Source organism: Rhagoletis pomonella, unplaced genomic scaffold, assembly GCF_013731165.1.
Source record: "Rhagoletis pomonella isolate Grant_MI unplaced genomic scaffold, Rhpom_1.0 Rhpom_scaffold_00013, whole genome shotgun sequence".
In the NCBI taxonomy this organism is placed as follows: domain Eukaryota; kingdom Metazoa; phylum Arthropoda; class Insecta; order Diptera; family Tephritidae; genus Rhagoletis; species Rhagoletis pomonella.
In genome coordinates this window covers 5,920,087-5,942,823 of record NW_023458567.1, presented here as the reverse complement: position 1 = coordinate 5,942,823, position 22,737 = coordinate 5,920,087, and the positions used below count along the sequence as shown (strand labels likewise).

General features: G+C 34.8%; 5 protein-coding genes across 5 annotated transcripts; 2 read left to right on the top strand and 3 right to left on the bottom strand.

The window, feature by feature from the left end:
• Positions 1–1,172: 1,172 nt before the first annotated feature.
• LOC118748659 (eukaryotic translation initiation factor 3 subunit F-1) lies at positions 1,173–2,410 on the bottom strand. The gene is made up of 3 exons (XM_036483242.1): positions 2,246–2,410; positions 2,017–2,163; positions 1,173–1,941 (listed from the first exon to the last, which is right to left on the bottom strand). The coding sequence occupies exons 1-3, from the start codon at positions 2,355–2,357 to the stop codon at positions 1,358–1,360; spliced, it is 843 nt and encodes a 280-aa protein (XP_036339135.1). The 5' UTR covers positions 2,358–2,410; the 3' UTR covers positions 1,173–1,357.
• Positions 2,411–2,816: 406 nt separating this feature from the next.
• Positions 2,817–3,164, bottom strand: LOC118748661. The gene has a single exon (XM_036483244.1). The coding sequence runs from the start codon at positions 3,093–3,095 to the stop codon at positions 2,883–2,885; it is 213 nt and encodes a 70-aa protein (XP_036339137.1). The 5' UTR covers positions 3,096–3,164; the 3' UTR covers positions 2,817–2,882.
• Positions 3,164–5,380, top strand: LOC118748660 (protein GUCD1). The gene is made up of 4 exons (XM_036483243.1): positions 3,164–3,332; positions 3,402–3,873; positions 4,053–4,186; positions 4,265–5,380. Exons 1-4 carry the CDS (start codon positions 3,326–3,328, stop codon positions 4,351–4,353), a joined length of 702 nt encoding a protein of 233 aa, XP_036339136.1. The 5' UTR covers positions 3,164–3,325; the 3' UTR covers positions 4,354–5,380.
• A 1,638-nt stretch (positions 5,381–7,018) lies between these two features.
• LOC118748657 (dopamine N-acetyltransferase) lies at positions 7,019–17,910 on the bottom strand. Its single transcript, XM_036483241.1, has 4 exons — positions 17,668–17,910; positions 8,500–8,865; positions 8,111–8,380; positions 7,019–7,528 (listed from the first exon to the last, which is right to left on the bottom strand). Exons 2-4 carry the CDS (start codon positions 8,695–8,697, stop codon positions 7,355–7,357), a joined length of 642 nt encoding a protein of 213 aa, XP_036339134.1. The 5' UTR covers positions 8,698–8,865; positions 17,668–17,910; the 3' UTR covers positions 7,019–7,354.
• A 1,548-nt stretch (positions 17,911–19,458) lies between these two features.
• LOC118748656 (V-type proton ATPase subunit D 1) lies at positions 19,459–22,212 on the top strand. The gene is made up of 4 exons (XM_036483240.1): positions 19,459–19,600; positions 19,719–19,836; positions 20,008–20,371; positions 21,325–22,212. Exons 1-4 carry the CDS (start codon positions 19,560–19,562, stop codon positions 21,540–21,542), a joined length of 741 nt encoding a protein of 246 aa, XP_036339133.1. The 5' UTR covers positions 19,459–19,559; the 3' UTR covers positions 21,543–22,212.
• The last annotated feature ends 525 nt before the right edge of the window (positions 22,213–22,737 follow it).

Genomic DNA, 22,737 nt, shown 5'->3' with positions numbered 1-22,737 from the left:
TGATAGATACGCCTACAAACCAGCCATCAGCGTTTGCGGCTGCGGCATTTATATTATTTGTTTAATTTTGCATTTAGTTTTTATGAAAATTTATTATTTCCACGTCTTTTTTCAGTCTTTATTCGATACTCAGCAGCTGCTCAGTGATTCAAAAATAAATGACGGCAACTGACCAGCCCCGGCAAGAACTGATGAGCAAAACGCTGCATTGGATCGGTTTTCTTCGTGTCTCGCCCTTTTCCCCTCCACAGCTTCTGCTAGAGTTCAGCGCAAAACAGCCGGATACGGCAGCTTTCAGGTTTTTTCGAATAGCTGCACTTAGTCATTTGTCAGAAGAAACGACCTTGACCCCAGTTTGCTGGCAAAAGGAATTTGTGCATTGTTGTTGCGGCAACTCAGTTGTTTTGCTGCAGCAATGCTTTGCTTCTCCATATTTGTGGCCAGCGAATTTTTGCCTTTCCCGTTGTAGTTGCACTTTTATTACTGTTGCATTGCACGATTTTACTCATCGATTCTGTGATACCACCCACTTTTTGCGTTTTTTTTGCCCATCAATCGTGCTTCACAATGTTAAACACAAATACATAGCGCTGACTTGAAATCGCATGGGAAAATTTACGCTGGAGTGGGGCAATCAAACAGCAATGAAGTATAATTCAACTTACAATTAGTTGTTGCGACTATTATTGTTCGGGTAGAATATGTACTACATACATATATATTTTAGACTACTTGAAAGAATTTTTAGTGCTATTGTTGGCAAATTGAATTTATTATACGCTGCAGCTGTGAATATCAAATTTAAAAGCAACCACAAGCAGCCCATATTCTTAGATTCAGCATGCAATGTTGCGCGCATGCGAAGGGGGCGTTACAATGAGCTGGGAATGATTATTGCGGCTGACATAAAGTTCAAAATTACTTTTGCTTTCAACAACTTCATTAAGATTATCTACAGTTTAAATAAACTGCTGACTTCCGCGCCCAACAATCACGACATAAATTGTACTGTTAGAGAACTTAATGATATTTATGGATAAGCGATAACAAGTAATTATTTCGTGTCAAAGTATCTATTTTATGGACTTTTACGCCTTTCAAATAAAAACAAAAAATACGCCTAAATAATTACCTTCTTTCCCGTTTATTGATCGAGGAAAAAAACACGCAGATCCTTCTTGCACGCAGCATACAAATATATTTGAATATTTTACTATCATATTTAAGACCAATCATTATCATGCCTGCACTATATCTTCTGCGCGCACTATATTTCCTTTCTCCTTCAAATGCCTGAAACTCTCTGCTTGCAAAATTAAAATTAGTGATTTTAAACTAGTTGTTCTTCCGTTCAAGTTCAATTTGTGGGCAGGAAGGTCAATTTCTCATTCAATTGTAGTTGTGTTTTGATCAGCTGTGACAGGGTGACTACCATTAGTAAATCACGTACGTTTGCGTTGAACATCTGCGTGAATTGTTCGTGCGTCATGTGTGGCACAGAGTGTATGAGATCAAGTAATTGCCGTCCCACTGCGTTGTCTGGTGGTTGCTTGTGCGCAATTACATCCTCTACATATTTCAGTATAAGATCGAGCAATCCTTGCAATTTATTAGAAGCCTCGGAAATTTGTGCCAAGTCCAGCATGGGGGAAACGGTTTTGGGCCGATGCGGTTGTGAAATACCAATAGTTTTCTGCAGCAACTTGAGTCCGAAGGTCTCTGGCTCGTAACAGGTAACGTCAACGGGTATCGGTGTGAACATGCAACCTGTCTTGCCGCCGGGTACACCCAATTGTATGCAAACATAGGCACGCAAGCCCATACGTCCGCCTTGCAGCGATGTATCTACAGTCAAATGCACAGGATTGTTGCACTCACGTGCGTAATATTCATGAATTACGGAGCTATGGTTGGTAACCTCGTTGCCAGTAGCCCACCAACCTGGTAAATGCAGAAGGAAAAGGAGTTAACGTCAGCACCATACTACTAAGTGAGGTTATGTTTGCCGAAACTTACCGACGACATTTTCATTGGGATTCACTTTGCGATTTAAGTCATACAAATCTAGTGCATAACTTAATTCGGCCTCCACTTGATCGTCGTGTTCCTTGTGTGGCACACAGAAGCAGTTAGTCACCTCAACGACGCCCTTATCAACGGAACCTATAGTTGCAGTCACAGTGACGACGTCACCGACAAACGTGGTTAGTTGGGTGTATTTTTACGGACAATGCGCACAACTTACCCAGCAAAGTGCCAATAACTCGATGGGAATCTGCATTGCGGCGCTCGTAAGCATCCACAACCTGGAAAAGCACCACGGGATGCACACGCACAGTTAAATTTAAGCCAGACATTTTCGCAACGCTGCCAACTTTTTTGCCAATGAAATGCGAAAGAAATTAAAAAAAGCCAGTGAACAAATGTCAAATTGCGAATGACAATAGCGATAGGAAAAGGGGAATGACATTTTATCAACAGGGTTGCATTTTATAACCATACTAATCTATTACTATTATTAGTTACTCGTACGCAAGAATGATGGAATGAGAAGCCGCATTGTGACTCATACATATATTGGAAAACCAATTTCTCCATGGCATTTCCAAAGAAATTGCAATAAATATTTGTGCAATTTTACTTTAGGTGCCACATTACTCAGTACTTAAAATTTAATTGTGCAAAGCCTGTAACACGATTATAACATATGTATGTACGTTTGACTAGTAACCGGTTCATCAGTTGTCCGAGTACTAATCGTCCATCCACCATCTCTAGAAATCGGGCCGCAAAAATATTAAATAAAAGACACAAAATAGACATTTCACAATTTAAAAAGGCTTACTATTAGCATTTTACACACTTATTCGACATAACAAAATCTATGAACTTATGGTTTTTGCATTATCAAGTTGCTCTTCATCAATCTTCTTCAGCTGCTCCACTTGACGCTGCGGACGTACAACAGTCAGGTATCTATATACGCGCATTCCTAGCAAGAATGTACCATAAAGTGTGACACCCATGCAGGTGTAGACTACGCCACGGTGCAATTTATCCAAAATATTATTCACACCAACACGTTTTTTCTGCATATTTTGATATAAATTATAAAATTACCACCCGGCAGGTATCCACTCTTTTTACACAATACAAGTGATCAGCTGTTTTGGCTGTCAAAGAGTAGGGTTGCCAGTTCTAACGGTTTCAATAAATAACAGCGATAAGCAGCGGATTATAAAATTCACAAGCGTCATAGAGTGCTGGAGTAATTTTTGGAATAATTTATTTTCGGAACTACTTTTCAAAATCTTATTTTAGCGATATGGAGGGTATGTAGTGTGACTTGAAGCTTTTGTAAATATTTGATTGATATGTGTGTACTTAAAAACGATTTCCAGCTATTCCAGATCAAAAGCACTACAATCTCACGCACTACCAACAACGCTTTAACTGGGATTGTGGTATTTCCTGCATTATAATGATCCTATCGACAGCGCAACGTGAAACACTGCTACACGACTTTAACAAAATATGTGCGGAGGAAGGTTTCGGTTCCAGCACTTGGACAATCGATTTGTGTTACCTGCTGCAACGCTTCCAAGTTCGTCACGAATACTACACCAAAACGCTGGGTATCGATCCAAGCTACAGTGAACACAGTTATTACACAAACATTATTGATAAGGACGAAAAACGTGTGACCCGCAAGTTCAAGGACGCACGTCTACATGGACTGCGTGTCGAGCAGCGTACCGTAGAAATGGAAGAACTACTACAGCATCTGGGGAGACGAGGTCCTGTGATATTATTGACCAATGCATCGTTGCTCACATGCGAAGTTTGTAAAAAGAATGTGCTTGAGAAATTCGGGTAAGATGTAAGTTACTGTAGTTAGGTTAGATTGTCAAAGGGAGTTCCTGGGAACTCGGTGAACAAGTTACTGTTTGCATTTTCTGTTGCCAAACATTTGGTATTAAATCGTATATTAATTTTGCATGGTTGTTATGAGATGCTTTTATTGTCATCATTTCACTTTCCACTATTTGAAGTTGTTTCCAACTCTCTTGTATCGTTGACAATACACGCACCCCCCAAAGTTATGCTGGACATTACGTTGTGCTTTGTGGGTATGATTTAAAATCTCAAATGGTTTACTATCACAATCCGGAAGTGCATGATGAACGTAAGTTTTTATTAAAATAGCAAATGCAATATGTATATAGTAATCAATTCGCTTTGTACATATGTATATGAATTTTAGATGTTTGTCGCTGCACGACAGACGCTATGGATTCGGCACGTAAAGCATATGGCACTGATGAGGATGTGATATTGATCTTCCGTAATTAGAGACAAATAAGGAAAACATTGAAATTTGTTTACGTTACCTATAGACCGTATATGTAGTTATTAAATGCTTTAGGAAGAACACCGCTTTTTGTTAAAACAGTTATTTACACTTATAATCGAAATTTCGAAGGTGAGCGAAGGTTAGATAGCTTTTGTTAACTTAACTAAAGAATATGTATACCAAAACAATAATTCATGAAACCTCATGCTCGAGTATTAGGGGGCCTTCTCAAACCTACCCCCGCCTGCAAATATACAGGTAATTCGCACTGCATTTTCAAGGCGAAGAAAGCATTGTGATAAAAATAAGTGCAAAAAGTGAGTATTAGCTCAAAACACAATTTGTAGGTATGTTTTAGGTACAAAAATATGAGGAGAGAGAGCTGTATTAATATATTATAGAGCACGCGGATAAAAAAAGAACTTATGTTGATTTTGTATTAAACAAAATCAAAACAGATTAAGAGTAAATAAAGACATGATGCCCAAATGCATTTGCTATCTTTGTAAAATGTAAGGGCATTCTGAGGAAGCAACGTCCAGTGGCACTAAGAAATGTTAAAGTTATACTATAGAAAGTGTACTACGGAGTGTGCGAAAAATATGCGAAATGTATACCCTGCTTTAATTCTTCAAATGAGATAAAACAGTGGATGTTTCGTTTTAATTTTATTTTATTATAAACAAACATTCTATTTATAGCTTTAATATATTGTACGTTATTTTATATACATACACACATACATATAGTTATGAGAAAAGTATGTAAATTGTTTATTGCCAGTTACTTTAAAGACTGCGGAGCGGTATACTACTTCTTTACTTTATTCATCCTTTAATTTTTTAGTATTTACTGGTGTTTATGCAGTCTGCACGCTGCACAGAATTATACCTACGCATTTGTACGAAATCTCATGCACTTATATTTTACTCCTTCCTACAGTATGCACTTATGCATACATACATATACAACTACTATATATCGACTGCAGAGTGGAAGATCGACCTATATTGGCAGTCAGTTCGAAAACGCCTTATCTCAAAAAACTTTTCAAGAGCGCCCTATTTCAGAATTTGGTTGAAGAACGCATTATTTAAGAATTCGGTTCAAAAAGCCCTATCTCAGCACATTTTCAATATATTTTCAAGTGAGATAGGGCGTTTTTGAACCGAATTCTGAGATAGGGTAAAATAGTAAAATTTTGAAATAGGGCGTTCATAATAAATTTTTTGAGATAGGGTGTTTTCGAACTGACTGCATCTGGAACGCGGCTAATAATGCGTATATATATTTGTTTGATTAAATTGCATTTTCATACTCTCCAAATAGAAAATTGTAAACGACGCGCATATAAAATTATTTATTGTCGCGATTAAGAAATTTTTATTGTAACATTTAGCTAATGTTAATGACTTAATTGCATTACAAATGTAAAAAAATGTTTGTATTTGTCGCATAAATCTATATAAGTACATATATTTATGTATTAACAGTGTACACGCTTTGCTTTTGGGCTAAATACGTAATAAATGATTTATGTATATTTTAATGTATATTGTGGTGTTTTATTAACAAATTTTTTATGTTCTATAAATAAATTAGCAACATTTGAGCCAACGGGGCTGAAAAGTTTAAATACAAAATCGAAATGCAAGAAATCGTCCAAAGTTATATTTTTGTTTGTAAAAAAAATTCTAAAAAAAAAGTTAAGAAATTTTGATAAATTTGTTTGCATATTTTCCTATTTGCCATATTGTATATTATTTATTTGTTTATTGCTGTGTATATGTAAAATAAGACAGTTGCTATGTTTTATTTCGCACTTATGCCGCTTTTCCTCAGGCATTGAAATTAAAAAAATTCAACAAAAATTTCCGCCATATATAAATTTATAAATGACATGTGTAAACATTAGGGCTCGTAAAATTATCCGACTATTCGACTAGTCGGTTAACCGATTATTCGATTCTTAACCGTTCGCATGCTTATTATTCGGTTAATGGTATTCGAATAGTCGCCCGCCTTCGATTATTCGAATAGTTGCTTTGCTTCGACTACTCGAGCATTGTAGCAAATCGAATTTCATGAAAAAAATTTATTTAAATATATACATGCACACATATTTATGTATATTCAGATACAAAAAATGAGCGGACGCAAAAGGAGCTGGGTTTGGGATTTTTTCGAAAAAACAGAGGACGAAAAGGAAGTAACATGTTCCATATGTGGTGCAGTTTTGTGCTACACCTCCTCCACATCCTCACTGAACAACCATTTAACAAAAATCCATAACAAAAATCGCGAAAATGAGAGGTAGGTATTGCTTTAGCCATTGTCTCTAAAATATTTCGCAATAACATTTCAATAATTAGCGCACATTCTTGCAAAAAAAGTTTGCCTTAATTTTGCACATGCCATCTTATATATGTACTACGAATGTAACAAGACTTTTCATATATGTATATGTATCTGTAAATGCAAAAAAAACTCGAACTTAAAATATTCGATTAACCGAAAATGAACGGTTAACCGAATAATCTAAAGTGAACGGTTATCCGAATAGTCGACAGCTTTCGACTACTCGAATATTGCTAACCGATTAACAGTAGTCGACTTCAGTCAGATTCGAATAATTCGGTTAATCGATTAACCGAATTGCCCGAGCTCTAGTAAACATACTTAGGGTCGTTTTCTCAAGTAGCTTTTAAGATTTATTTATATAAAAAATATGTTTGAAAATTTAAAAAGCTACTTGAGAAAATTCCCAAGTTTGTGATTAACCTTTGTGGCGTTTATTGCCTAATGGAAATTGGCCATCAGCTCTTACCTATTCGTTGGCATACAGTAGTTAAAAAAATACTGAACTATTTTTTGCTCGAACTACTAAAAAATCTATTTTTCTTATCGTGTTCTTTCTTAGTTTATATTTAATGGTTTTTATGTGGCTATGTATAATTGTAAAATTGTTTTTTTTTTTACTACATTGCGTTACTATTTTCTCTAATCCAAAAATTTGTATAGTAACTGTAACTTAATATGCGGTGCTTCAACCAGCAGCAATGGCTTACCGAATTCATCTGTGTATTTGTCATAATATAGTTCGCATAGAACTTTAAAGCCGTTTGATTGCAAGATTTTTTGAGAAAATATACCCGTTGCATCGGCTTTCATGAGCTGGAACAATGAGAAAGGAAAGAAAGTAATATTATAAAACATTTTATCTGTGACAAAATTTAAAATTATATTGATTGTTGATTTAAAACTGATATCATTTTTAGAAACGGATAAATTTTGTTTTATTTATTTTATTTTAGTATGTTACCAGAAAACATTTTTTATGGTTTCAAGTTGAATTGTAAACATTTACTTAAGATTACATAAAATTATGTAGAATTCCCCTGCACATCCCGATCGAACCTTTTTATACATTACAAATTTTTAAGAAATATTTTTTGGGGGTTCTAAGCCCTCCAGTGTTTCGATTTTAATTTTTATACAATAGAGGAGTTCTCGATTTGTAGCTTTAAAGAATTGCATTTCGTTGCATTCCCAACAACAAAACGCAAGCTAGATTGCTACGTAGCAGCTTTACACCTAATACGTTACAAATCGTGAGTTGCCCTAATATTTTCATACAAATCTTGAGAAGTCCGTATTAGCTAGCGAATTTCGAGACTTTTTTATGGCTGAAAGAACAACTACTATTTATTTATTTTCTTACCACTCTTCTTAGTTAGCGTTAGCCTTTCCACTCACCTTAAACTCAAAATCTCGTGCTATTTGCTCGCTCCGTCGCACCAGTTCTTTGGCAATTCCCTGTCCACGAAAGCGGCCATCCACAGAAAGCATACGCACCTCAAAAGCACGTCCTACATTAAATTGTCCAAAAATATTGGCACGCAAATTATGTTCGTTCAAGAGGCGGAATATTTTTTTAAAGCGCTCGTCATCACTCAGTTCAATACGCTCCTGAAATTGCATAATATCATGCAGACAGGCGACGCCATTAAGGAGGACACCGGCAATCTAAAGGAGAGCGTTACGTTTTAATTTTTTACTTTTTTAATACATACATATGTATGTAAGTATGTAGGTGTATTTTTTAACGATACATATGTACGTGATATCTCTCAATATTTACTCACATCGTTATTCTCGCTCACAGCCATTAAACTCAAATTATCCTTAAGTGTCTCGTAGCAAAGTTGTTCCAACTCGCGATGACCCTCACCACGGCGACACAAACCAGCCGCCTTGTTAAGTGGCTCATCGGCAAAGAAATTATCACATAAATGTCGAATGACATCGTCGTAACGGTCTTCAGTAATCAATTTGTACTCCATAATGCCGCAACACGTAGAGCTACTCAACAAGGCAAGTGGGTATGTGCAATACTAAGCGCGTATGTGTATGTATGTATGGGTGGATTAACGACTGGATGTTGGCGGCTGGACAGTAGTGAGCACCAGACAAGACGCAGCGATACTTTGTGATGTGTCGGCGAATAGCAACTGCAATCGAAAGTGGATTAAATGTTTGAAATTGTGGTGTGTGTGTGTGTATTATTTGGCGGGGTGTGTTGGATAATTTTTGCAATTATTTGCGATATTAGAAATTTTATGGACGCTGGAGATTAAAGACGTATTTAATTATTTGCAATTAAATTGGTTTATATAAGCAGCTTGTGGCAAATTTGAATTAATTAAACGCTTTTTAGATGCCAGCAGATACATATGTACATACCTGCACACATACCGTACGCAAAAATATCTAAATAAAAATAAATAAATAACAAAATACTAAAACAAATTTAATTTTAAAACTATTTAGTAACATTCCTAAAATAAAAACAGTTTTCGTTTCATCCTTTAAAGCAGCATCTTTTGCTGCCCCCTTTGGCGCCCTCCATCTGCGACAATTTTTTTCCAGCACCCATCTGTGACGAGTTGTGTTTTAATAGTTTCTGTTTGTTTTCTGGATGCCAGACATGTAAGTGACTGCGATCACTTACCCATTTCAACGTGGCGACGTTCAATTAGAATTGCGAGAATAAAATTTAACAAAAAACTAAGTACTATCTGACACATAAAGCAATTAAAACGCGCAGACAAAGCGACGACTGCACATAAACGTAAAATAATGAAGCGCTGCCGGGCAAATCGCACTTTCATACAGTAAAACCCGAGTATTTGAAATTTTTTAAGACAAAAATTCTTAGTAAACTTTTATATTTATTTAGATTTTTATTATATGTGCACACATAGTACCTGCTTGTTGTTTGTTTTCTCTTTACGTAGTTCTTTAAAACACATACATATGTAAAAAATATCCTTTTAGTCAGTTCTGAACTACGAATACACGATAAGAGTTAAGCAATGATAGTCTATGAGCAAAACAAGTTCTTTGTAAGTAAAAACCTACAATAAAATCAATAAATAAATAGTCTTTAAATTTGTTAAATGTTGTGCATTTTATTTTATTTGTTTTAAGTATACATATGTATATATTTTTTATTCCCTCGTACTTTACTTTATTTGCTTTTATTTTATTTTGTTTTAATTTATTCTTTCTCAATGGTTTTAGTTTATAATATACTTTTCACAAACATAATTAATTTTATGTAATCAAATTATTTGCTGTGTCGATGGCAACTTCAGTGGGTTATCCTAATTGAATTTCATGTACATATGTATGCATGTATATATGTATGACTGTACGTAGTATGCATGACTCTTCTAGCATATTTATGTATTCAAGTAAGTATGCACATACACATGCATTTTTGGACCAGCCTAATGTACATTCATTTTATAAATGATATTGATAACCAACCTGTAGGATCTCGCAATAGACTTAGAGCACACTGCTATACTGTTGGTGATTGTAAGTAGTAAGTAGTCCAAAATTTGGTCTAAGCACATGTAAAATTCGATTAACATTTAACATTGACTAATTGTCCGCTTGTGGATGACATTGTAATCAATTTTAGAATAAAAAATAATAATACTTGCCCCAGCTACGATTCGAACCGGGGTCTCAAGTTTTCTAAGCGGATGCTCTCTCTAGATGTCAACGCCGAAGATGAAAATCCTCTGTCATTTTAACCAATTTTAGATCAAAACTCTTTTACACTTTTAGTACAATTCACATGTTTTTCAATACATTGCTTTAAATTTTTACACTATCCTATATAGATACAAAACTACCATACCTTCTTCTTCGTCTTATTTGGCGCTGTAACCGCCTAAGCTGATTGTATTTTTCGATCAATTGGACCAATATTTCCTACAGGGATCTTTTCTATATGTAGTATGTAGGAGGGGCAAACAATAAAATTCTCTGTACGAACAAATGTATGTAAATATGTACTTATGTATACATATATGTATGTACATACATACATTAAGCCGTATCACGACAAATAACAGAAAAAAATTTTAGGTGTGTCAGTTTTATTCAACACTTATATAGAGAAAAAAACTATTTTTTTTTAGGCACCCGCTAAAAACCGCTGAATCGCGTTTTTGGCAATAACTTTCTTATTTTATATCCGATTTTTTAAATTTTTATGTCGCTGGAAAGGTCTCGCTCAGAACTATAATTGGTCATAAAACTGTTTTGGCCTTCAAAACCGTTTTAATTTACATATACATTCACTAATTTTGGAACGACTAGTTATCCATAGATTTTTATTTTTATACAGTGCGGGCGCTGTTTTCAAACTGTTGAAGCGTAGAATGTGCCCGGCAAATAGTTTGATTGAAAAGTGTATGTATGCATGTGTGTACACTAAGCTAGTATGTGCGTAAACTAGACTGGGTCGCAAATTTAATTATAGATAATTCATACAAATTTCCTCAGAATAGTCAAAGGTCAGTTTTGCTCATAACTTCTTATATGTATGTTAGATACAATTTTAAAGTATTGCATGTGTAGTATATAAGCGTATCCTAGCGCTGCAGATGGTACGTTCGGCCAAAATTGATAATTAAAACAAAAACTCATGGTTTAAGCGAATGTTTAAAGCATTACTTTTTAGAACAAAATATTAGAAATTTTAACTTAAAGTATTATAACATATCTAGTATTAATTTGTGTTTGGACGTTACTCAAATTCTGAAGCATTGTTGATATGATCATCAAAAATCTGAAAATTTGGATTACATTCCTTTTTTCATTTTTGGTTGACTATTTCTCGGATTTGTCAATATCGGTAAAGAGATATTTTTAAGTTCTACATAGCACTTTCATATACTCTTGTCCTAAAATACCTACTGATATATGTAGGTAAACTTAAATATTTCGATTTCTACCATTCTAAATCTCAATTTTGGTACCATACAATTAAACTTGTTAATACTGCTCTCGAAATTATAATTGTAATGAATTAAGCTGGGTTTGTGTTGACCAAATCTCCATGAAGTCTACTTTAAAATCGGTACTTTATTAATTTTTTTTTTGTATAAGAGCCGGCCCGATCTAATTTATTCACACATGTATGTTACATACAAGTTTACTTCTTCGTTGACTGGAACGGAAACGGACGAGTATTTGGAGGTTGGGATACGGAAATAGGGTTGGGGTAGTTGATAACTAATATTCTGAAATTGAGTATTAACGGATCCTATTGCGAGAGAAAAGTATCTAATATTGAATATCAGTAAAAATTTTGAAATTTGTTGAACCAAACTAATCTTGTCTATTTGATAAAAAATTGTCTCTAGTAGATGTAAAAAGAAAAAATAAATTTTAAATATTTTTTCGCATAAAATAAGAAAACTGAAAACTATCCAATGCCAATAAATAGGAAATTATTTAATTTGTTTTTTATTTTGGAAATCTTTAGTTATTATTAATAATAATAATTTATAATTTTTTGTGTGCTCATACAAATGTACACACATACAAACATATGAATTCGGATACTTATACAAGATAAACATTTTTAATTATATACTCCACATTGAAATACTCCCAAAAGTTCTTAGAACTTTGCCCTCTACATAAGGTAACACCTTAACAATCGCCATATTCCGTTATTCGTCAGTTTCCTTGCCGCGAATTTGTAAACGTTGACTTCTGAGCAGCGTCAGGTGAAAAAATGTGAAAATTTAATGGAAAATAACGTCGCAAGTGTCGGTTTTTGTTGAAAATGTTGTAGTTCGAAAAATGCTCTATCAATTGAGTGCAAAAAATTAGCGCGGGCGTTGTTTTTTATGTGGAAATTTCGCGAGTGAAGTGTAAGTGAAAAATTTAATAGTTGCATGCACAAGTATGCAAATGTGTTGTTAGTGTATTCAGTGAATTAGCATGTAGGTGTAGATGAAAAGTCAAAGTGGGAGTTTGATAAAAATAATTTAAAAAATGAGTTTCTAGAAAAGTGAGAAAGTAAAAGAAATATCATATGTTCAGTTGATAGCTGTCGTCTGAGGTCGGCTGAGTTTTATAAGCATAGTGGTGTTCAAACTGTTGAAGGTATGCACATATCGTCGTTTAAACTTTAAAGTACCAAACCGCGTATCGTGGTTCTGAAAAACCTCGTAACTGACATTTGAGCCACAAAAAAGATATTTTCTCACCGGAATCTCCTGGCATCAAACCCTTATCCATTCATACCAAAATATCGATACTTAGATATAAGAAGGAGAGATAATTAGGGATAAAAGAGAGAACTTTGAAATAAGACAAGTTTTACCCTCTCCTAAAAAATTTTAGCAACCTCACATACGAAGTTTTGCATTTTCTTGACACGCGGTTTTGTACTTAACATTTGATCATTTTTTAGTAGTCAGGGCAGTTTTCTCAAGTAACTTTTAAATTTTATCTGCCGTTCAAACCCATTTTTTAAATTTTAGAATTAACTTGAAAAAAAACATTGAAAATAAATACGTACATATGCACATGGTCATAAATTTTGTTTATTAATTATATTTAATAAAATAAAAAAAATTTCAAAGCTTCAAACGTCAAATTTTCTAATATAAATTCCACACTGACGCTTCCCTAAAAACCTTTCTAACACCATAGGCATACAATTGCCTCATTGGAAATTCATTACGGCCGTTACATCTTTTATATGCATTCATACATATGTATGTACACGCATGAGCACGTGTGTATGTATGTGTGAATATACATACGTACAAATAATTTGTATATTAAGTTATATTTTTTACACCCTCATGTGACTACTTAGCACAGTGAGAGTCCGGTGCTCGCTTGGGAATCTGCCACTAATCCTTATCACAGGCCAATAGTCAGCTATGCAAGGCTACTGTTAAAAAGAGAGGGGTGGAGAAAAGAAACACGGTGTTGCGGCACGTGTGGCTGTTTGTTTGTTTTATTAGCCGTCATCGATTCGGCACTTCTCTGCTCGCTATGTTTTAGTTCCGGTCCATTAAAGAAGAATTTTGCATGTGAAAGCAACAACAAAGTTAGCTAGCACGGATAGACGATAGCGAGTGTGGCTGTACCTCATTGAGTTCGATCGTTTCGCCACTCGCTAACTGTTGGCGAATCGATGACGGCTATTGTAATACTAGCCAATGTCCGCCAGCTTCGCGGCGCCTAATAAGAACTTTTGCGGCCAAGAATAGTAACGCTGTGAAACCATATGGATTAATAATCCCTTACGAGGTCATGAGCTTTACCGATGGTCTTCACCTGTGATATCTCTGCCAAGCATGCGTAATCTTTTTCTATGATCTTGCAACTACAACATTGGTCCGATGCGTAAGCTAATAAAAGTCCTTATAAAGAAACTCAAGAGCACACGTGTGCGTTTTCTGTTAAAGGAGGGCCAAGAATCCTCGCTGTCCCACAGGATGAAAAGTTTTCCCGAACATTGGCTAAATGAGTCGTGTGATCATTAGCGCAGACAAGGGGTGGGTTTTATGTTTTTTTTGTGATTTGCAAGCTTATTTTACATACGGGATGCGCCGCAAAACTCATTTCCACACCGCCGCTGAGTTACAGCAGGCTTAGTCCACGGGCAACGTTTTTTTTTTAATGAAAGCGTATAACTTAAACATAGGGCTAAAGCAGACCAACCACACGGGATTTCTATACATTTCGGTTGACGCGCCATCCATTGGGTCCATTTTTTGCAAAACATTGCCTAAATTAAAATTAATACGTATTATGAATTTCGACCTCGACTCCAGCCTACTTAGCGGGTCCATTTTTATCAAAAGAATTTTCATCAGACAGGTGCATAGCTCGCATTTAAAATTTGAACGAAATCGTTTAATAAATACGTCTTTTAGAAATAACACCAGTCCAGCACCACCTAGCGAGTTTTCTAGTAATATATAATAGCCGTCATCGATTTGTATTATGTACAGATATCGGCCTGTTACAATTTTATTATTCTCAAATACTTTCATTTGATACTCATATGGCAACATTTAGGTTATCTCATCAATTTAAGTGCATTAAATTATTCAAATAGGTGGCAACCCGCTTCAAACATGTTTTCGAAAGTAAGCTTCCTTAATCTCTTCAGTTTAATATCCGCATTGTAATATTTCATTTATTTTACCAATTTAAATGAATAAAATTTTTTAGAGGTGGCAGATCCCCTAAAAATTTGTTCGGCATTAAAATTTCCTGACCTCTTTAGTTTGATGCCAATATTGCAATATTTAATTTATGTTATCAATGAAACAAAATAAAAGTTTTCAAACAGGTGGCACCCCACATTAATTTTTCTTTAATATCTATAATGTACAGACATTGGCTGTTACAATTTTATTATAAGTGTAGATATATGTAGATTTAATTTATTTTATCAATTTAATTCAATAAAACTTTTCAAACAGGTGGCAACCCTCCTCAAAAATATTTTCAGCAGTAAAATTTCCTAAACCTCTTCAGTTTGATACCCATATTGCAAATATTCAATTTATATTATAAACTAAATTAAATTAAAATTTTCAAACAGGTTGTAACCCTCAAAAAGTATTTTCGGTTGTAATCATTCTTAAAATTTGAATTGGAGGCTGGTTCAAAAAAAAAAACAATGGGGCTTGCCACTTGAGAGAGCAAAGACCAAAGAATTCAATGGCCTGCCTCTCTTTATCCTTCGACTAAAGGGCTGCTCAGGGAAGCCTCTTGGAAATAACTCTATATAAAATTATGGCTTATACTACACCAAAAACTGCAAAAGTCGAAACTCCAAACTTTATGGAAATTTTCATACAAATGGCCTAGTTCTCGAATGGAATACAAACCTATTGCACATTCGTTATAGAAGATGAGACTCTAAAAAAGATTGGTTTTCCAATCCTTTTCGAACTTTTAACCAAGCCCAATGTTTATTCAGTTGTATTATACACTTTTTAAAATAGTTATTTCGAAGTAAAACATACAATTTTTTTCATTTGTGAAAAAAATATAAAAAAATTTAAGCGTATCCTTATGTAGGGTTAATGACGAATTTCTACTAAGTATTAAATCGGAACTAAAAAATCGAAATAACCGAATCGGAAGGGCTCGACTAATCCGATTTAATAATTTCCTAACAGTTGCCATGAATTCCCTGACAATTTTTTAACACGCCTTAAAACGTTGCGTATACGCAATGTAACACCCAACGATTAGTATAAATTTTCTAAGTATACACATACACATATACATAAATCAAATACACACATATAAAGTAATGTATTTTTATGCAAAAATAAGCAAACAAAAAAAGTCGAGTACGAAACATTGCATGGTGAACCAGTGAAAAGTTTATCTATCCAAGTCCAAGTAGAGTAAAGTAATGGAATGCTAGTTTGTGATGAAAGCGTAGTGGCTAACGAAATTAATATAGTGTCGGGCATGATACATGGTGTCGGAAGCAAGTGGCGCTTTAGCACTCAATGGCGCTTCGTAAAATCATAGTAGCTAAATAAGCAGTTCTTGGTGTTTACATTTGCATGATTGCCTAAAGTTTTTTTGAGCAGGCTAACCATTTACGCACACAAAGAATAAAAGTTGTTTGCGACATTACTTTTTGATAATAGCTCTCATACATATGCCTTTCTATTGTCTGTGACTTGTGCCCAACGTAATGGATATAGCATATTACTAATGGCCCCTCGTGTGATTGAATCCATTAAGGCGCAAAAGAAAAAGTTCACATATGCACAAACATATTTAGCACACATACATATATAGTCCATAGAAAATATATAAAAAAAAAAACCGTATAGAAATTTTTCCAAGACAGACAAAGGCGTCTTGTCTGATAATGATATAGAGCGGCTGAATTCGCCGGTGAAATTTTTTTATTAGCATTTTTTTTTTTATTAATGGATAAAAAACATAAAAAACAATATTTTTTAATTAAATAAAAAAGTTAATTTAATTTAATTTGTTATTTTTGTAATTAAAAAAAGTTGTAAAATATAAAAAATGTATATAAAAATGCAATTTAAAATATATATTTAAAATTTATAAAAAAAATATTGCATTTAAAAATAATTAATTTCTAGTCAAATCAAGTTCAGATACAAAAAAACAGTGCAGTTGTTTAAGGATAGTTTGTTTTTATACAGAAAAATAATAAAGGGCATAAAACCCTTAAATGTTAAATGAATTAAAACGAAAAAGATGGTTTTCAGAGAATATAAATTAAAAAGTGGATATTTACATAAAATTTATGAACGAGAAAATATGTATTAGATTGTTTACAAAAAAAAATGTAGTTTTCAGATAAATGTATATGAGGTTATTGTGCATACATATGTATGTAAAAAAAATTGTTTCCAAAACCACAGGTTTTTATAAATGCTATTCAATAAAGCTAAAGTGCATTTAATGAACACAAAAGTCAAGAGCATCAAAAATCACATACACAAATGCAGCAATGAATACCTGTACGTTAAGCGTTAAATTGTGCGTATCCCAACATTTTCTGTGAGCACTCAAAGCCATATACACGAATAAATACATACATACATATGTATATATATACGTACCCAGTCGGACCGAGCAGAATGTGGTTTCGAAAAGAATGCCTTTTTAGGTACTTATTTCTTCATGAGAAATTTTAAGTACTTTTAATTTCTCTACAAAACTCTCCAACCCAACAATAACCTCCTCATGCGAAATCGCATTCTAACAGAACCGTTCTTGCTGGGTTTCACGCCTGTATAAAAGCCATATCCATGTTTTTGGAACTACTTTCTTAGAGGGTAAAGAACCGTGCTATTAGTACATCTTGGAAGCAACCAAGTCCGACTGGGTAGTAGCAAACACACACACACAGATAACGAGCCAACACAACCAACACTAGAAAAGCCTATAAAAACTCTCACCCTTACCAGCTAAGTTGAGGAGTGCGGAAAGTCAAATATTTTACTTGTTGATTTAAACTCTCTAATTTTTCATTTTTGCTCATTAACACTAACTCGCCTTAATAACTATGCACTGCTGCGTATGTACAATTTTAGAAAATAAATTATTTTGCAATTTTCTATTTTACTATTCAACTTTAGTACTCTGAATTCGATTGATTTTGACTTTAACTTGCAAAATTTGTGAGCAAATAATCGTTGTGCTCCTACAAAATCCAAATGTGTACTAACTGATTGCCGAAGGTGGCGACAGCAGCCTTGCTGAGATGGCTGATAGTTACAGTTGAAGGCCGCGATGCTGCGCAGCAAAGCTTTACTCCACACTTAATACACTTGATGGTTTTACTCAAGTCTTCTATTATTTTTTTTTTTTTTTGTTATAGAGGGTGTGTACGATGGTAAACTACGCACACCCACCATATACACAAATACCTAAACATAAATAAAAAGAAAAAATTGCCGCCGAAAGTTCGGTATGCACAAAACCACTAACAACATTTGCTTGCCTTTGTTTACGAAATTTTTGCAAATGTCAGGCCTGTCGTTGTCGGCGCCATCGCATTGTACGTGATCAATACCAATCATTTTGCCCCTTTTTCAGATATACATACATAGGTACATTTATACATGTGTAGTACTTATGTATTTATGTATTTACATATATTTATCTGTATACATATGTATGTATATACATAAATATGTCCATCAGTAGCAACAACAGTGAAAGACTGGAACCCTACCAGTGATTTCGCTTTCATTTGACTTCGTGTCGACGGAAATTGTGACATATTTACGTGCACTTAACACACTAATATACACATAACACACACAACAGTTGTTTTGCAACAACTACAATTGGCGTAGCGCAGAAATTTGTCCTCCTCGGTTTGTGGCAATAGTATTGGTAAGGTGGTTCAAAAGTCAACCGAGTACAACAGAACCGACAACTGTTGATTTCCGCTCTGCCGCGGTCGCAGTTGCGGTCGCTGTTGCTGGTGTTGGTGTTGGTGTTGCTGTCTTTACACTGCCTCCCTACAAGACATTGCTGAGCACTTTAGGCAAAAATTCTCACACATTTACACTTTTGTTTTTGTAGTACGGCATAAATGAGTTGTTTGACTATTAGTACTGAGGACTTTCTGATGACAACATTGAGGGGAAAGTACTCAATTTTTTCCCATGGCCTGAACGAAAATGAGGACTTTGATAAGCACTTTTGTGATTAGGGATAATGATAATATGAGTACTCATATGATACTCAGCTGTCTTGTAGGGCTGGTACGTTTTCATTTGTTTGACTGTGTGCTGGTATTTATTGCATAGTGGTTTTGGCATACAAAAGTTATTTTTGTTGGGCAGGGGCAGGAGTACGCACACGACAGATGTACAGGTCGTATGAGCAACAAATTTGCATTTGACTTTTCTGTTTGCTAGTATGCCATGTTTGAAACAGGTTTGTATGTATAAGCTCCTGTTTTAATCCTAATATTTAATTTGTTTATTCATTATTATTTTTACTATTAAATTTTCTTACATTATATTAATTTTATAACACATTTGCCCTTTCACAATTAATAAAAAATTGTATCCGCCCAAGTCCATACGCCGTTTCTCTTTCATGAACTTCACTAACAGATGGGGCCATCAAACAATCGGTTGCAACCCGGTAGATGTCACTTTCATTTAGGTCATATGACATTTGTGCTGATTTTTTTTGCGGTTAGGGACCAAATGCACTACCGGAATCGGTTTAGGACTATCTTTGACATTTGTCAGCTGACTTGTATTTTGTGCTGCGTGTGTAGACGAATTCTTTTCAGTGGAGTTTTATTGGAAAATCAGTTAAAAAAGTATAAGAAATGTCAGGCAAGGACAGGCTACCGATTTTCCCATCTCGCGGGTAAGTCGTACCATAGTTTTACTAACAGAAAACCCGTTTGCAGCAATGTTTTTAGCGCTTGTAAATTTAATCAATTTGTACGACTTCACAATTGCTAAAAATTTTAATTTTTTTTCAGTGCCCAGATGTTGATGAAGTCACGTCTGGCTGGTGCACAAAAGGGTCATGGTTTGCTCAAGAAGAAAGCGGATGCATTGCAAATGCGTTTCCGTATGATTTTGGGTAAAATTATTGAGGTAAGTCGTATGTACGTTCTACCAGCAGGGCCATAAAGGCCAACCCACTTTACACATGACTGTGATAGAATTTCTAACTGGGTTAGTGACTTACACTACCGCCAAGGCATTTAAGGTCTCTGCCAACTTTGCAACTTGCGTTGCTCAATTGGCTTAATTCGACTTTTTCAGACTAAAACTCTTATGGGCGATGTTATGAAGGAGGCCGCATTCTCGCTTGCCGAAGCCAAATTCACCACTGGCGACTTCAATCAGGTGGTCCTACAAAATGTAACCAAGGCACAAATCAAGATCCGCACAAAGAAAGACAACGTCGCCGGTGTAACGCTGCCAGTGTTCGAATCATACCAGGATGGTGCTGACACCTACGAATTGGCTGGTTTAGCGCGTGGTGGTCAACAATTGGCTAAATTGAAGAAGAACTATCAGAGCGCAGTAAAACTTTTGGTTGAGTTGGCATCGCTGCAAACATCATTCGTAACACTGGATGAAGTTATTAAAATCACCAACAGAAGAGTGAACGCCATTGAGCATGGTAAGACAAACTATAATCGGCCTTACTGCCAATTGTGAAAAATTGTTTTTGTTTTGCTTTATAATTTTTGGGAATATTTGTTCACATGGAACTTCGCGATAAGGCCGAATAATAACACAGGCCAACAAAAATGGGGGAAAAAATTGTTGCGGCAAATGTTAAAGCCGTTTTTGATAAACTTTTTTGTGCTGATTACGAATCCGTTAGTATAAAGTTTCCATCAACTCCAGATTTTGAGAAAAACGAGATCAAATTGTCAAAAAATCGGCGTTTTTTGCAATATTTGAGAAGCTGATAGAAGGTAATAGAACCTTCCACTTAGGTTTAAATTAAAGCTAAAACTCTCGACTACTATCCCTGAAAATGCCATGCCTGCAAATTGATCTGATGGCCACCTATAATCATTTATTGAACAGCCAGTTTTCAGTTTCAGAACAGTTTTGTCGAAGTTTGAGTACCTACCGAAATTAAATAAAAGGTGGTAGAACCTTCCATTTAGGCTTAAATTAAGGCTCATTTACAACTCCTGAAAATGCCAATCCGGCACAGCAAACTGGTTTTTGGCAAAGTTTTTTTTTCAGTAGCACAATTTTCCAGTATTTTTTTATTGTTCAATAAATGACTATAAGTGACCATCGAGTCCAGGTGCAGGGATGGTACTTTCAAAATACTAGTTGAGAATTCTAGCTGTAATTTAGGCCTAAGTGAAAAGCTCTATTACCTTTTGTTTCTTTTCAAGAGATTCTCAAATATTGCAAAAAAACGCGATCACAGTTTGACTACGTGTTTCTCAAAATCTGGAGCTGATGAAAACTTTATACTTAGGGATTCGTAATCAGCACAAAAAAGTCTATCAAAAACAGCTTTAACATTTGCCGCATCAAAATCAATGTTGACCTGAGTAATAATATTAATATTCTGGAAACTTGAATTTAAAAAATTTATACTTGCAGTCATTATTCCTCGCATCGATCGCACACTCTCCTACATCATCTCCGAATTGGATGAATTGGAACGTGAGGAATTCTATCGTTTGAAAAAGATTCAAGATAAGAAGCGTATCGCGCGTAAAAAGGCCGAAAACCTTAAAGCGGAATTGCTTCAACAGGGCATCGATGTGCGCCAACATGCCAATATATTGGACGAAGGCGATGATGATGTGCTCTTCTAAGCCATAGAAATATTTATATGCCACCATTTAAAATAATATATAGCAAGAAACTATTGATTATATTTTGGCTAATAACACGATAAAGCGCCAGTTATTTTTCATAGGCGAATATAAACGTGTTACTAAATGTGTATATACATATATTTGCTATTTCGTTTGTGTTTTCAAAGTACGCCTAGTTGCGATAGCTACTAACAATTTAGCAAAAATGTACACAAAAATAAATTAAATATTACAGTTTCAACAGTATTCACAAAACTTGAAGGAAGATAAGAAAGTTTTTTTCGCAAAAATATTGATATGTGTCTGTGTAAACATAAAACTGCGCTTGGTATTCATACGTATGTTCATATATGAGTTTTGCGTTTATAAGACAAATTTAAAATTAAAGTGCGCATATGTAAATTCTGTATTCCATTCGTTAGATATTCAACCGCAACGCTACTGTAATAATAATATTGTACTAAATTTGATGTTTTATGTAATTAACTTGTTATTAGATATGATGCTTTTAATTTCTACACATTTAGTTAAACTAAATTTAAAAAACGGCGCTACTGCGTTGAGATGCAATACATACAAGTTCTGCTAAAAGTGTAAGCGTGTAGAAAGCGCTCATGTTTACTCAGTGTAATAAACGATTGCAATACTTGCATTACAAATTATCGAAGTCGGTTTTTTTATTTCAAAGTCTTCATCACAATCGGATACACTTGATTTCATAAAGAGTAAAATTACGCTATTGTACCAGCAAAAACTTCAAGTAAACAAGTTAATAAGTAGTAAAACAAATCGGACTATAAATACGGGGTTTCCAATTATATCGGTGCCACCTATTGGCCATTTTTTTGTGGAATAATCAGCCTCACTGCGAGAGTCGTGTTGAATGCAAGTCGTTTTTCGAGAGTCGAATCGACCCCAGCGGCTAAATTTTTTTGTGGAGTTTTTTCCTTCCATGTAGGTAATATGGGGTGCATTCCGAAACGTCAAAATACAAAGCGTCAGTCTCTTTTATTTCTATACCTCTTTAGATTGTAATGCCAAATGTGCGCAACCACAGTTAGATGCTAGTTTTCTACTAGGTTGGGCGAATTAGACTTTTTGTTCTAGTGCGGTTTAGAAATAAAAGAGACTCGTGCTTTGTATTTTGATATTTTGGAATGCACCCATGCATTCCATATGAACCAAATCGGAT